The 17,262-nt window shown below is 39.0% G+C and overlaps 1 protein-coding gene across 2 annotated transcripts in view; it reads right to left on the bottom strand.

The window, feature by feature from the left end:
• Positions 1 to 17,262, bottom strand: part of LOC135476154 (serine/arginine repetitive matrix protein 2-like) — a 68,926-nt gene that overhangs the window by 5,361 nt on the left and 46,303 nt on the right. Inside the window, exons 7-12 of one of the 2 annotated variants that reach the window (XM_064756078.1) lie at positions 5,778 to 5,831; positions 5,353 to 5,460; positions 4,644 to 4,769; positions 4,095 to 4,373; positions 3,309 to 3,587; positions 2,362 to 2,519 (exon numbers count right to left, since the gene is read on the bottom strand). In XM_064756078.1, the coding sequence (XP_064612148.1) occupies positions 2,399 to 2,519; positions 3,309 to 3,587; positions 4,095 to 4,373; positions 4,644 to 4,769; positions 5,353 to 5,460; positions 5,778 to 5,831 (967 nt within the window). In that variant the 3' untranslated portion in view covers positions 2,362 to 2,398. The remainder of the gene's footprint in view (positions 1 to 2,361; positions 2,520 to 3,308; positions 3,588 to 4,094; positions 4,374 to 4,643; positions 4,770 to 5,352; positions 5,461 to 5,777; positions 5,832 to 17,262) is intronic. The other variant, XM_064756077.1, reaches the window with a different exon arrangement.

A 17,262-nucleotide genomic window follows, 5' to 3' on the forward strand; every position in this document is an offset into this window, starting at 1 on the left:
GATCAGTCACGTACCCTTTTGGCCTGTTATAACATGCCCTTTATACTACCTACACGTATACATTTCCCATACTGTTTGAATGCCTACTTGTACCACTATGAGTTTAACTACGGATACATGAGTACACATGTAAAAAACATACAGCCCAAGGGCTGTGAAATGGGCCTATTGCTCTTCTTCTATTTTTCTTGTAACTAATGACCAATTGTCTTATGGTACAATTCATTGGTCTTCTCCACCCACAAAGGGCCTATCAGTTATTCTGTCTGCCTTGACCTCAAAGAGAATGCACTGCACCAGAACGTCATATTATGATAAACTGTAAGATTGTACACATTTCCTGAAATTTTTTTGCAACTAAGTCATTACTATTTCTATTTGTTCAGTTAGTGTGAGCATGAAAATCTTCATTATTTGTACCACTGCGGTGTGTGGCAACAGATCAAATCAACATATCGTAATACATGTTTTGGCCCTTATATTGTATAGTTGTATCTCAACAGTACAATTATGGCAAGGATTATAAAACACATGTACAATCTCTGAACGTTCGATCGTTTCAGGATCAATTTTTCCTCACATACAGCAAACATAATTAACAGCTCAATCCACAAATTAACAGATAACTTCTTCAACAGACAATGAAAACCTTTGTATAATAAGTTTGCTGGCATTCGCGCAATTAGGAAGATCAACTATTGGGCAGTAACCCAAGGGGTCAAGCAGTGCTACAGATGATTTTCAGATGTAACGCGGTACTCACTACTTTTCCAAGAGAGGAAGCACTGGATAAACCTACCGCAGTACACACTTTTTGAAAATACTTTTGAGAACACTTCACTATTCTGGGTCCTCAGCAATACACCTGCACAGTGTAAAGTTGACTGAGTGAAGTGGACAGAGAAAATCGAAAGGCATACATGTGCATACATGTATAGGCCTACATAGACCTACCACCTCGGAGATTCTTGTACCTACATACATGTATAGGACTACAACTACATCTACATGTCGATTGCCCAGAATTATGACTTGTCATAACATTCTAGAATTAATTAATTAATTATTTCAGCTCTTCACGAGGAATGAATCTGATCTCATAGGCCTACATTTATTTATTACACCTCAACCTGTAGGCCTCCTGGGTTTATTCCAATAACTCACTCGCTGACAACTTTACCTTTTTGTTTTGTTTTGATAGCTGGGGTTGCAGTATTATTTCATTCTATGGATACTTGCCTAACGTGACTGGGAATTTTTTTTTATTTTTTTACCTGTCGAAACATTTCTGTATACACGAACATCTGCCGTTTTCGGATCGAAACATGGTGCACTTGTTATGATAAATCCAAATGGTGGGTAGTGGTTCATGAGCCTTTGCTGTAACCTTCAGTTTCTGAAAAGTAACACGTCGTGGAGAGCATTGTGCAGGTAAACTACTTTGGTGATCCACTTTCGATTTTGTCAGGGCTGTTTGCTTTCAATCTCGCATGTTCGCTATATCTTTCAGGAATTTAGGCGTACACACATATCGTCATGCAAATTCAGTTTGTTTTAATATTAGAGAAGTATCATCTAATTTTCAACGCATTTACCCCTGCACGTCCCTTATCTGTAGCACTGGAGTCAAGGTCAAATGGCATTTCCACCATCTGATAACTTCTACGTTCTTTATTTTCACCATTTCGGTGACTAACAAAGCACTCGATTGCCAAAAGGTGGGCCTAAATATTATTAGAAGCTATTAAATACATGAACGTAGGCTACCTTACATGGTGTAAATCTTTTCGCTACACACACTACCACAGGCAATCAAAGTACCGACTGGTATGTGACATTTACCCGCACGATCCTCAAAATAGCGCAAGCCCATTCGATAAACTTTCGTGGCATGAAACCAAACAAATAATAAATGAGAGGACGACTCCAAACATCATTAAAATTTTTGTTCAATGCATAATCATAACATATAAATCCCAAGAAAACAATGAAGAAAATATCACAAAAGCGGAACTACTTCTAGCAATTTCTTCAAAGGTCTATAATGGGCCTCTGGCGATTCTCACCAACAGACCCACACAGAGGGCTCCACATGGAAGCAGATGAAGTGATTTGGGTTTATCTCAGCTGAAGCTCACACAACTCTTTATGCAGTCCAACAAAAATTCAGAAAATATATGACAGCTATATCATGAACATATCAGTGTTAAAGAGCAACCAAAACTCCCCTGTTAGTTGTTTTTACTTTTAGGCAGTAAGTAACTGAATGGTCAGTAACTTTGTAAAATGGAAGATTAGTAAATCTAGTTAATGGCACCATGATTAAATAGGAAGCAAACTCTCAAATCTTCAAAAATGTACCATGTTGAGTTTCTTTTTCTTTCAGGCTTTTTTAAAATCAATAACGATCTCTGGAAGATCTCCGGGAGCGGTAATGAGCTGGTGACCTTGACCTTCGTTGACGTGGTGATTGGGAATACTGTCTGCGTCTGTCTCTGTTCACTGACCTTGACCTTGACCTTTATCACCAAGGTCACGAGTGAAGTGGGGGTAGAGAGAGCAGGAAAAGAGACAAAAAATAAAAATAAACTCATAAACAAAAACAAGACGTGAAAAAAGGCAACAAAAATTGAAGACCAGAAACAACCAAACAAACAACGAGTGAAAAAACAAAGTGAAAAAATTCAACCATAATGGCAGCGCACAGGTGGTACAATAAATACACCTTATAACGATTCACAAACAATACATATACATGTAAATGATACAGCATAACAAAAGGTTCACCATTATAAATCACAACACTCAATTATTTTACCCGACAGCCTTAGTTGAGGAAATTGTAATACTGTATCATGTACATGACCTTCAACAACAACTGTGTTCTTAATGTTTCCTTTATTCACATGAACATTCGTAGATTCACACTCCTAAATTTAATTTCACCAATGCGGTGGCTGTGAGTTTATGTACAGTTTATGCTGGCTTCCTCTCTAGCCATATGTGTGAAGGTCTTACAGCAATCTGCTGGTCTTCTCCCTCCATAATGCTTGCTGCCGTCATATAAGTGAAATATTCTCTAGTAAGGTGTAAAACACCAATCAAATAAATAAATAAATCAGTGGAGTTGGTCACTAAAAACTATAACCATAAAAAATTCATAAAAAATGTTTTCTAGTGTATATTCATAAATACTATCACTCCTCCAGGTTTCAGCTGTCACCCATGGGTTGCCTCTATAAAACACCATCAAATAGGACTTGGGCTAAGTGTGACACCTGTGGATTCTCCAAGACAAGCCTTCCTACCTGGTTATCCTCCTCTTATCCAGGTGACTTGGCGAGCCTCTGCGGCGCCTGATGGATGGGCTGCGCGACCCTCGGCTCCTGGGCGAAGTCTTGCTGTGACTGGCACTACGAGATCGCTCCCGGCTGTAGCTCCTCCTGTGGCTGCGAGATCGGGATCTTTTGCGGCGCTTCTCAGGCGAATATGATTTGGAGCGTTTGCGGCGCTTCTCGGGCGAGTATGATTTGGAGCGTTTGCGGCGCTTGGATGAGGGAGAGTAGGAAAGAGATCGACTCCTGCTCCTGTGTATAGATGGGATACAAACAGACAAGTCAGGACAAAGGTAAAAGGACTATATACTAGTATGTAGAAGTCGGGAGCTCTGGTTCTCAGTTTTGAAGGCCCTTGTAAAATGCATGATGCAATGCTGAGCAGCTTTGCTTTTGCAAAGAGCACAGAAAAATGACATGCACAATGGTGAACAGCCAGTTTTGATGACTGGGAGCTTGAAACTCAACACCACAAAAGCCTAAAATGTGATTCCTTTAAATGCTAATTTCAAGCTGCGCATGGATATGTTAAAATTTAAATGGACAATCTCTGCAACACGAAAATGCTGAACAGGAAATTCCCCGGCTTTTGCTTCAAGCCTCGGGATTTACATTTCAGATTCCTTCATTTACTTTTTTTTTACCTTAGTGCCATACTGTACTGTACCTTGGCCTCTTTGAAATTACACATTAAAACAATAGTTTCCTGACTCTGTCTTAAGATACTAATCCACAATTGACATTTTTTGTTATACAGACCTTTCTGGGGAATAGCTTCTTGACCTCGACCTGCGATGGCTTTTATCCTTTGACCTCTGTTCTCTCTCGACCACTCTCTTAGGAGAGACTGACCTTGACCTTGCCCTGGAGTCCTTGACCGGTGATGGAGATCTGTGTCTAGAAGTGGATGAAGGGACTCTGAGCGGGGTTGTCTCCCTTGCTCTGTGTCGCTCAGCCGGCGAGTAACTTAAGGATCGAGAGTTTTGCCTTTTACCATTCTTTGGAGGAGACTGGCCAGAGTGAACTGACTTTGTCTTTCTGTGAAACCAGATAAAACAATCATTTTACGTCTAATTCTTACATCCATTTCGAAAGATTTCTCACTTAAAGTATATTCTCAATTGCATGTACTTCTAGGACAAAAATAATCTTGATACTGTTTGGATTTTGTTAACATTCCTTTTCCATCTGAAACTGGTCTGGACTCAACAGTTACAGTATTTTATACATTATGTATAAAAGAACATTAAGGCGGCTGAAACTGGAGTCACAAACATGACTCTATACAGGTGATATGGGAGCACATACTTTGATGAAGGGCTGGCCGAGGCTCCAGAGGAGGGTGCTCTCTGATTCCGCTCAGTCTCCCTTCCTCGCACTGCAGACTTCCCGCCTTCAGGTGCCACTCTCTCTGGGGAGGAGTCAGACGCAGACCTGAAATCATAACATTAATTCAAAAACTGAAACCGTCACTGTCAAAATAATGTAGACCTGGCAAACCCATATGAGTCAGAGTCAGAGTTAGCCTCACTATCACACGTACAACTGACATGATATGATAGAGCCATTGTCAGAGTCATGATTTACCCATCGAATATAGAGCCAATGTCAGAGTCATGATTTGCCCATCGGATATAGAGCCATTCACAGAGTCATGATTTGCCCATCGGATATAGAGCCATTGTCAGAGTCATGATTTACACATTGGATATAGAGCCATTGTCAGAGTCATGATTTACACTTCGGATATAGAGCCATTATCAGAGTCATGATTTACCCATCGGATATAGAGCCATTGTCAGAGTCATGATTTACCTACCTGAAATGAAGCTAGAGTGTGAGTCAAGATCACACAGGTTTCGAAGTCAAGACTTACCCATCTGAGTTCAAGCAAGAGCTGGGAGTCGTTGCCAGAGTCATTATTTAGCCATATGAGATAGAGTTGGTCACTATCAGTCATGAATTGTCCCTCTGAGTTAGAGCTCGAGTTGGAATTGCTATCAGAGTCATGACTTACCCATCAGAGTTAGAGCCAGAGTTGGAGTCACTGTCAGAGTCTGAGCTTGAGGATTCCTCTCTTCTCCGCCGTCTCTTACTTTTCTTTTCACTTGATTCATGATGAGATCTAGAACAAATTAGAACAGATTTTCATAAATTACATTCAAAATAAAAAGGATCTCAATAAATCAATAAAATTACTTTTTCTGAGTGCCAAATGTAAGGAATTTTGGACTGCTTCCCACCATATATTCCATTTTATTTTAAAAATACCAACCTTTAGCAAATTACTGACAAACCTTCCCAGCAGATCTGCACAGTATTATAAATGCTGAAAGAGAAGTGGTCTTCAATGAACACTGAATCGTGCAAACAACCATGCCTCATGAAGAAGAGGCACATCAACTCAAAAACAAAATAAATAAAATAGAACAAAAAACTCACTTTTTCCTGTGCTTTCTTTTCTCCTTACTGTGCTTATGTCTTCTACTCTCGGTCCTGTGAATGGCATTAAGAGAAACAGGCAACACCTGCAATTACTCTGTCACTTACACCAGGTACTAACTAAGCTTGATAGCTCAAAGACCTGATCCCTTGATGAAATGTCAGGCAGTTTGTAAAAGTGTCTTACAACCAATCAGAGTTTGTCCTACAGGGGTGAGACCTCATAAAACACACACACATCGACAAATTACTACCCCCTCCCTCATCAAAACAAACACACGACAAACAAGTACCATGAACACACACAACCAAAAAGGAACCTGAACTGTTCAGTTTTTATCCTGAGATCGATATCAGGCCTGTGTCACATCGGAATTCATGATACACTGACCAGACGTAGTGGAGTTTTCAAACATATTCAAAGACAACATTCAGTGACATATATGTTACACGATCGATTAGTCTTTGGATGAAATCCGAGAAATCTTTCATACTGAATACTGATTCCATGCAAATGAAACAAACACATATTTTACAGTATTAGAAGGTTATGTGTGGTAAAAATCCTTCCCTTCAATTACAGGTACAATGTAGTCAAATATACTGTGTATGCCTTAACACAGTTTTTGACCAGTTAGATTTCCTGGTAAAGGTAGACATCCTTGGAAAACCACAATCATTCCATTCTTATGCTGTGCTTCCATGAATGTGTGATTAACTGTTTTAGGATGATTGCCCAATGCACTTTTAAAGTTCTGTACATGCATTAGCTGGAGAGCGCCTTTATGCTTTTTGAACCATTTTAAAAGGGAACTGTCCAGCATATTGAAGCCAAGAGAAGTCAAGGATGAGAGCTAGGCTACCTATATGTATGCATCACGACTGCAGTGTCTATTAAAGTCACATACATGCATACCCACTGTCAGGTTATTCTACTGATGGCAAACATACAGCTGTTTTTGTTTCTCCAAGGGTTGAAAAAAAAAACAAAAAAACAACAAACAAAGAATTAATCTCTGTGACATTCCCATTTCCAACAGCTACATGTAATTTGACACAATCCTTTCTGAGCTTCTCTCTGCATTAATACATCTAACTGTATTTGCTCTGCACCCGTGAGAAGGCTTAAGTGAATTTTTGTAGTTCCCATCTATACTATTGGACAGATACGCAGTCATAAATTCAATCACACAGGCATGGAAACACAGCGGTACTCTGTAAACAGAAAGTTAGCACCCCCACCCACAAACAGCATAGCATGAAACATGTAAGTCCAAAAAACACAGAGATAAACACCTCTTGTAATGGAACGATAACTTCAGACCTACGTGTATATGGACTATTGGCATCATACAGATTTTAACAACACTGTTAATTTGCTAGCTTCTAAGCAATTGTTAATTCTAGATTTTGCTGATAGAAAAGCTTTCCAAAAGTGATAAGAGAGGTTTTAATTACTCCCCTTTAACATCCACACAGAAAATTAAAATCTGGCTTGCATGAAAGTACACGTTCCAGCTTTATGTTAATCTTAATGCATATTGAATAGAATTCTAAAAAATAAGAACAAATACATATCACATTTCTGGCACGTACAGTAAACTTTCCCGCTATGATTGTCAATATCCGTTAGACACTAAATCTGTAAGAAACACCTAGAATGGAAATATGGTTGTTGAAGAAGAACATTCTGAAGAAAAACCTATTACGGAATGCCTAAGATGTCAAGAGAACTGCCAAAGACTACATGGAGTGGCACTGAATATATCGTATTTGTCTACAGGGATACAATAGAGTTGGGATTTGACCATGACGCTCTCCAGGTCATGGATAAGGTTGAGTTTACAAGGGAGTTAAATAAAACAATAACAGAGTCATCTCTTACCTGGACCCTATCAATGTACAGTGGGCATTCGAAAAAAAGCATGACTAGGATTAATATTCACAAACAGGAACTAAGTGAGAGAGACAGGGGGGAAAAAAAGCAAACAAAAATACAAAACAAGAAAAAAAAAAAACAACAAGGTAGTGATTTTGAGAAACTTGATGATTTTTCATCATAATTTCACAGTAGAAATTATATACTGTCATCTAAGATTACTCTTCACTTAAACATAGTATAAAGCAAGCATTTCAGTGACAATCAGCAGGTGAGATCAATTTGCCATCAGAATGATAATAAACTTCTGGTAGTTGTAAATACATCCACGTGCATGTGGCTCAAGTTCAAACCTAACTCATACCTCAAATGATTTAGATTACGGGTAACAAAGTGTTATTTTCAGGTAGCTAATACTGTGCTTTTCAAATATGCACATAAACAAGAATTTTTAATGTTACTTTACAACATAGCAATAAGATTTAAACAAAAAATGTACTGTATATGTACAATACAAAAAATACATCTCGAGGATTTCTGAATGTTGATTTAAGTATAAAAATAAGATGTACCAACAATTCAGAACAGGTATAGTAAGTTTCCTATGGCCACGGCAAAAAAAAAAAAAATATAATAATAATCCAATGAACAAGGGTCTCAATCAACAGCAAAGAAAGTCATATACATGTACATAAACTCATCTACATATACATAAACTCATCTACATCTAGATGAACTCATCTAAATGTAAACTCATCTACATGTAGACAAACTCATAAACATGTAGATAAACTCATATACATGCAGAAGAAAAAGCTGCATGAGTACATCCACGTATCCATTCCAAAAGAGACCATTTTGATAAATTTTAATTAAATGACAAGATGTACATGTGTAAGTATGGAAGAAAATACAGTAACTGTCATGAGTACCATCAAACAGTACAGCAACTGTCATGAGTACCATCAAACAGCACAGTAACTGTCATGAGTACCATCAAACAGCACAGTAACTGCCATGAGTACCATCAAACAGCACAGTAACTGTCATGAGTACCATCAAACAGCACAGTAACTGTCATGAGTACCATCAAACAGTGCAGTAACTGTCATGAGTACCATCAAACAGCACAGTAACTGTCATGAGTACCATCAAACAGTGCAGTAACTGTCATGAGTACCATCAAACAGCACAGTAACTGTCATGAGTACCATCAAACAGTACAGTAACTGTCATGAGTACCATCAAATAGTACAGTAACTGCAATGAGTACCATCAAACAGTACAGTAACTGTCATGAGTATCATCAAACAGTGCAGTAACTGCCATGAGTACCATCAAACAGTGCAGTAACTGTCATGAGTACCATCAAACAGCACAGGAACTGCCATGAGTACCATCAAACAGCACAGTAACTGTCATGAGTACCATCAAACAGCACAGTAACTGTCATGAGTACCATCAAACAGTATAGTAACTGTCTTGAGTACCATCAAACAGCACAGTAACTGTCATGAGTACCATCAAAACAGTGCAGTAATTGTTATGAGTACCATCAAGCACCAGTTGTGTAATATGCCAATGTGATGTGAACTGGTGACCAGTTAATCATGTACCCTCATGTACCATCACAATAATATAGCAGTGTTTACATCATTATTACACTGGGCACTTACCTGATAATCAAAATAACCATAGCAAAATGTGAGAGAGAGAAAAGAAGAAATAAAACAAATGAAAATATTGAAGATAAAATGGCACCATTACTGTTGTTCCCAGGGGTACAATTTTTTGCACCATGATTGTAATGGAACACATGCAGGGCCTATACATTTAATGCAAACACTAAACAAATCATCAACAGAGTTATACAAGTTTTCAGTTTCCTCTAATAATCAGATATGTAAAGTCACTACCTAAGTAGAATGCGGCATAGCCTGCAAACAGAAAACTTTTTACTCGAAACAAGAGTTCATGCGATCAAATAACTTATCAAACAGGTTGCAAAGAATATGACGTTGACAACTAGACATCTGATATATCAACAGCAAAGCTATTAAAAAATAAATCGACATAAAAAAAAATAAATCAAAATGCATAATGAGGACTAAATGTGTTTAAAAACAGAGAGGATAATTTTGTTCAAGCATTGATTTTATTTTCCCAACACCAGGTGGCACTGTTTCCATGAACATCACACAAAAGGGCAATTGTCTAGATGTACATGTACATCACATGTACTCTTGCGTAGCCAACTTTCACAATATGTTATAGTTAATCATCTAACTTGGTACATTTTCAGAAATGAAGCTGTCTGTGTTGCATAACAAAAAACTGTTGTGAGCTCTAAGAGGAAGATTTGTGGGAGTGTCCTTACCCAAAAGCCTAGCTCACACCACATGCACTGTACATGTACACTGAAAATCTTTGTTTCAAATGTTGGACAAACACCAAAGCAACTTACATATACATGTACAAATACAAGTATTAAACACGTACAAGTAGACAGAGTGACAGAGATCACTGAGGCACAATATTACCTTCTGTGACGTCCACTGGTGAGGTTGTAACAGAAAGACAGAACATTGCATCAATATAGAGTCTAAAAGTCACAAGTGGACCAAAACATCCCAAAATGTTTTTACCGTAGCAGTCGGTTTTATGGGTGGAGGAAACTGCTGTGCCCAGAGTAAATCATCAACCTCTAGGTGGCAAGTCATCAACTTTTCCAAGTGTGGAGACACAGGGTGTGTTTAAATCACTGCTCTTGTGTGGATCCCACAGAAGAACAAGGTTTCTGACGCGAACATTTAACACGAGACTGCTGTTCGTAAATAACATTTTCACTCACCCGGGTTAGAACGGGTTGCAACAAGAACAAATATTGCAGCCACTTTAGAAGTTGGGTGAAATAAAGCACTCTCTGTGCTCCATATGTGCTCATAGATTTATACCCAAAGACCACATTCAAAGATGCAAGTCATATTGGTGGAGATCAACTGATAGCCAATGGACTTCATGTGTTAGTAAAGACAGCCAATGGACTTCATGTGTTAGTAAAGAGCCCAGTCAACTGTAAACTAATGTCACAAGCACAGTGGGAATGGCAAGATCTGCAAAATCCCTTGATTTATTTATTTCATTGGTGTTTTACGCCATACTCAAGAATATTTCACTTATACAACGGCAGGCAGAATATTGCATTTCTTTACCAGCCTTTTGGAAAGGTAAAGATATGAGTATGTTGTTCATTAGAAGGCCTAACCATGTGAGAAAAAAACAAACTAAATATTCTTTCTACAATTACATATAAAATCAGCAGACCAGGTGTCCTCAAAATTAGAAGAAATAAGGTAATCAGAAGCATTTCATGATGAGGTTTACCAAGCTTCACTCTTATTGAACATCTGTGTTTTTCTATCACAGGATTATTAATCGCTTTCGGACATCAGAAGTGTAACAGATGAATGTTACATACATGGACTGTAAGTCTTCAACATTTTCAACCACCTAATCAGTATTTTCAGTGGAATTTAAGCATACAAGTATTAACCAAAATTAAGCTAAAATGACTTGTATGTGTCGCTAAAGACTTATTTATTTATTCATTTGATTGGTGCTTTATACCATATTCAAGAGGTCATTAAGATGCAAGCTTCATAAAAATATTGATGAAATTAGTTCTCTACACTCCATAGCACTCTCAGAATGTTTCAAAATATTGGCTGCAAAGGCAGTTGAAAGGTAAAATAATTAGGATTGAATTCATGTAGATGTACCTTAAGTCCTTAACAATATTGAGTGAGTGAGTGCTTCGGGTTTAACGTCGTACTTAACAATTTTGCAGTCATGTGACGACGATAACAATATTGATGGGTAAAGTATAATTTTAGATGCAATACACACACATAATTCATAAGACTTCAAAAACTAAAAAAGGGGCAAGTAAAGGGGTATATTAAGACATATTAAGATATAAAATAGCCTGTCCACAGCATTCCTGTATGACATATATACTTAAAATATCTATGGATGAACTTATAGGGGAATTAGGCTAATTGAAGTAATAACTTCAATATTTGGGCACATAATTTACCATGTGAGGCAGTATATATATATATGCAGAAGAAAAAGTACCACTATTCCCACTTAATTAAGCTTAAACGGGAGGACATAAGGCCCAATAAAGCAAATTGGCAGAACAATTAAAACCACATCCTTGCACCACTGCAAAAACAGGTTTGGTAATAGCCATGGTGATATGCTGAATAGGTGCAGAAGACCTTTCTTAACGGTGTGAGTGTAACAAGAGCCAGCCCGCCAGGCTGATCAATACGGAAGAGGGAGGGGGGGGGGGAATCTGGGCAGAATCACATTACACTGTTATGGGACAAAAAGGCAATATTAAATCCGAGCTTTCACCACGAGGATTCGCGTTAACCGAAGTTTTTTCTTTCCCTTTATGAAGAGATGAGCTGGACTCAATTTTCACCTCCCAATTCCAATCAGCCAGATGTCAGGCAAATAAGCTATCCAATCAAGTGTGTACCTGATTTGCCCACACAAGACTTGGCTAGATATTTCTTTTCTTTCAACAGTTCTACACATGGAAGCAGACAGAAACCATAAGGCCTCAGAGACCAGGACAGCACAAGCACATTCATTTCCTCGTCCAATACGAAACATCTCTGTAATAATGGCTATTTACCTTGTTTTCTTCACTTTAAATCAGATTTCACACCTTAATCGCTTCATGTATGTGCTACTTGTGTAATTATCCCCATTCTACACTATTCTCAAAACAAGATTCCAATACGACCAAAACTAATATTTTATTAACTAAATTTCAAGTAAGTTGACAACTTTCAATTTTCTTCAAGCCGCAAAGAAGTGGAGGAACTGAGTATGGTGACCTTAGACTTCAGAGACAATCACCTCAAGTGAGGTAGTGGCTAAATTATGAGATAAACCTAGAACGGGGAAGATATGTAGGGAAATTTCTTATTTCAACATGTAACAGAGAAGATAAAACTAGAACAGGACAGACATGTGGGAAAACTTCTTATTCCAAGCCAATGTGAGAGATAAAACTAGAACAGGACAGACATGTGGGAAAACTTCTTATTCCAAGCCAATGTGAGAGATAAAACTAGAACAGGACAGACATGTTGGGAAACTTCTTATTCCAAGCCAATGTGGGAGATAAAACTAGAACAGGACAGACATGTGGGAAAACTTCTTATTCCAAGCCAATGTGAGAGATAAAACTAGAACAGGACAGATGTGTTGGGAAAGTTCTTATTCCAAGCCAATGTGGGAGATAAAACTAGAACAGGACAGACACGTGGGAAAACTTCTTATTCCAAGCCAATGTGGGAGATAAAACTAGAACAGGACAGACATGTGGGAAAACTTCTTATTCCAAGCCAATGTGAGAAACTGAACTAGAACAGGACAGACATGTGGGAAAACTTCTTATTCCAAGCCAATGTGAGAGATAAAACTAGAACAGGACAAACATGTGGGGGAACTTCTTATTCCAAGCCAATGTGAGAGATAAAACTAGAACAGGACAGACACGAGGGAAAACTTCTTATTCCAAGCCAATGTGGGAGATAAAACTAGAACAGGACAGACATGTGGGAAAACTTCTTATTCCAAGCCAATGTGAGAAATAAAACTAGAACAGGACAGACATGTTGGGAAAGTTCTTATTCCAAACCAATGTGAGAGATAAAACTAGAACAGGACAGACATGTGGGAAAACTTCTTATTCCAAGCCAATGTGAGAGACTGAACTAGAACAGGACAGATTTGTTGGGAAACTTCTTATTCCAAGCCAATGTGGGAGATAAAACTAGAACAGGACAGACATGTGGGAAAACTTCTTATTCCAAGCCAATGTGAGAGACTGAACTAGAACAGGACAGACATGTTGGGAAACTTCTTATTCCAAGCCAATGTGGGAGATAAAACTAGAACAGGACAGACATGTGGGAAAACTTCTTATTCCAAGCCAATGTGAGAGATAAAACTAGAACAGGACAGACATGTTGGAAAACTTCTTATTCCAAGCCAATGTGAGAGATAAAACTAGAACAGGACAGACATGTGGGAAAACTTCTTATTCCAAGCCAATGTGGGAGATAAAACTAGAACAGGACAGACATGTGGGAAAACTTCTTATTCCAAGCCAATGTGAGAAATAAAACTAGAACAGGACAGCCATGTGGGAAAACTTCTTATTCCAAGCCAATGTGGGAGATAAAACTAGAACAGGACAGACATGTTGGGAAACTTCTTATTCCAAGCCAATGTGGGAGACTGAACTAGAACAGGACAGACATGTGGGAAAACTTCTTATTCCAAGCCAATGTGGGAGATAAAACTAGAACAGGACAGACATGTGGGAAAACTTCTTATTCCAAGCCAATGTGAGAGACTGAACTAGAACAGGACAGATATGTGGGAAAACTTCTTATTCCAAGCCAATGTGAGAGATAAAACTAAAACAGGACAGACATGTGGGAAAACTTCTTATTCCAAGCATATGTGAGAGATAAAACTAGAATAGGACAGACATGTGGGAAAACTTCTTATTCCAAGCAAAAGGATAATTTCTGGGATTTGTGAAGACTAGGGTCATATTTTCGTGTTGATTTCTATGTGCATTCTGAAGTAATCCCCCCCCCCCCCACGGTAACATGATTTTACCGATTTTTCATTGGTTAAAATTGGTTGCTTATACCACTACAACACTCGATGTGCTAGAACATGGTCTTTAGATGTCTTTAAGACATGTGAACACGGTACGGGTTGAATGTGCATGTGCACCTGTCACATGCTTTTGTCATGTGGATTACATCTTAAAAGGGTCTCCCTCATATTTGGCCAGCCTCACTCAACGAAGCATGAATGTAGTGATGCAGAAAGTTAAAAGTACATATAACCCTCGTCTTTACAACGGACTAATTTCTTACTTCAAGCTAATGTGAGGAATTAAACTTGAACAGGACACATACGTAGGGAAACTTCTTATTTCAATATGGAACAGTAAAGACATGAGGGGAACTTATTTCAAGCCAATCTGAGAAATAACGCTAGACACAGAACATGGAAAATATATGGGAAAACTTATGATCAACCAGGGAAAAGACACCAAAATGGAGATGTCCTAAATACCACCCACCCCCACACACTTCCCTTCCAGCCCCAGCAATTTAAAAAGTGATGTTAATGTTAAATTCAAAGGCTTTGAATTGCATAGGTGATGTGGTGATAATGTGTTTACAAAACAGACAGACAGACAGATGGATGGACAGGGTGATTCCAGTATATTCCCACTTGCATTGTTGCTGGAATTATACAAAAAAATTTGATTTCTGTCTGTTAATTTGTTTTTTTTTTCCTGATTCCATTCAAAATCCAGTGATTAATAAGAGCCTCGTAGCATCTAAATGTTGCACATATGCAGAGGTCTTTTGAAATAAAACCATCCAAGGCAAACATACACGAGTATGTATAATAAAACTACCAGGAATGAATCCCTGTTACGTACACCAGAGATTTCACGATCTGACGCCTGCCTGCAGTAACATGATAAAAACCACTCTCCAGCATCCCCACGGGACAGTCTCAAATGAAAATACTCCGCTGATTGTGACATAGGAACCCGAAAGCTAAATTACCTGTGAAATGTTATCTACATAGAACCCTGTCACCTGCGGGTTAAGTCAATATGTGGATCCGTTACCAAGCTGCTGTGGGATTGGGGGATGGGGGGTAGGGGGGTGGGTGTTGGTAAGTCGGGGGTTAAAAAAAAAAAAAATCAAAAACGGGCCATCCTGAATAATTAATATTTGCCCATAGTACTACTCTCCCTGTTGGTCTGTTCCAAGAGAACTGCCACGCAGTTTATTCTTCTACAGACATAATCATGGTACCTTGTTTGCCTAGGTGTCAAGCAGTACTAGTTTAGGCCGTGCATTACATTGGGTTACATAGGGGTGCATTGCTCCAGGTAAATCCCACGTCTTTCTCCGAGCTTGTGACAGCGATTATTATGATTAATTATTCAACAATGGAAGTGTCGAATGAAAAATTAGGCCGTGGCATCTTTGCTGGGCTCTGACACCTTCCAAAGAGGACCAGGTCTCTATGGGTTTAGCGCAGCATTGTACGCTGAGCCAATCGGCAAACAGAGATCAATAAGGGGAGGTAATTTCTCGAGCTGGATCGATTGTAAGTGGAAAGCGATGAAGTGAGAGGAGAGTAGTGAGTGTTAGCAGCACAGATCTGACCCTAATCAGATTAACAGCTCTTGCCTTCCTCACACCTCACGCAGCCGACACAATTTGATCACACACACACACACACTGATTTTTTTCTCTTTTCTCTTCTTTTAGATCGACACATCAGTGACATGTTGAATCCATATGAGCTCAGTTCCCTTGTAAATGTTCTATTTCCAATGTCACATCTTGGCAACTGACACACTGATTTTTTTCCCTCCATAACCACAATTTGTCACTAGCACGTTGAATCAGAACCCTTAAAAATGTCCTAATTCCAGTGTCATATCTGATGCAACTGCTACATTTTCCACTAACTCTTATGTTTGAATTCAGATGGCATGTCAAGTCCACAGGGGCTCAGTGCCCTTGTAAATATCTGAATTCAAATGGCATGTCAAGTCCACAGGAGCTCAGTTCCCTTGTAAATGTCTGAATTCAAAAGGCATGTCAAGTCCACAGGGGATCAATGCCCTTGTAAATGTCTGAATTCAAATGTCATGTCAAGTCCACAGGGGCTCAGTGCCCTCGTAAATGTCTGAATTCAAATGGCACGTCAAGTTCACAGGAGCTCAGTGCCCTTGTAAATGTCTGAATTCAAATGGCACGTCAAGTCCACAGGGGCTCAGTGCCCTTGTAAATGTCTGAATTCAAATGGCACGTCAAGTTCACAGGAGCTCAGTGCCCTTGTAAATGTCTGAATTCAAATGGCATGTCAAGTCCATAGGGGCTCAGCTCCCTTGTAAATGTCTGAATTCAAATGGCATATCAAGTCCATAGGAGTTAACTGCCCTTGTAAATGTCTGAATTCAAATGGCACGTCAAGTCCACAGGGGCTCAGTGCCCTTGTAAATGTCTGAATTCAAATGGCATGTCAAGTCCACAGGAGCTCAGTTCCCTTGTAAATGTCTGAATTCAAAAGGCATGTCAAGTCCACAGGGGATCAATGCCCTTGTAAATGTCTGAATTCAAATGTCATGTCAAGTCCACAGGGGCTCAGTGCCCTCGTAAATGTCTGAATTCAAATGGCACGTCAAGTTCACAGGAGCTCAGTGCCCTCGTAAATGTCTGAATTCAAATGGCACGTCAAGTTCACAGGAGCTCAGTGCCCTCGTAAATGTCTGAATTCAAATGGCACGTCAAGTCCACAGGGGCTCAGCTCCCTTGTAAATGTCTGAATTCAAATGGCATGTCAAGTTCACAGGAGCTCAGTGCCCTCGTAAATGTCTGAATTCAAATGGCACGTCAAGTCCATAGGGGCTCAGCTCCCTTGTAAATGTCTGAATTCAAATGGCATGTCAAGTCCATAGGAGTT

This window comes from Liolophura sinensis, chromosome 10, assembly GCF_032854445.1.
Source record: "Liolophura sinensis isolate JHLJ2023 chromosome 10, CUHK_Ljap_v2, whole genome shotgun sequence".
Classification (NCBI taxonomy): domain Eukaryota; kingdom Metazoa; phylum Mollusca; class Polyplacophora; order Chitonida; family Chitonidae; genus Liolophura; species Liolophura sinensis.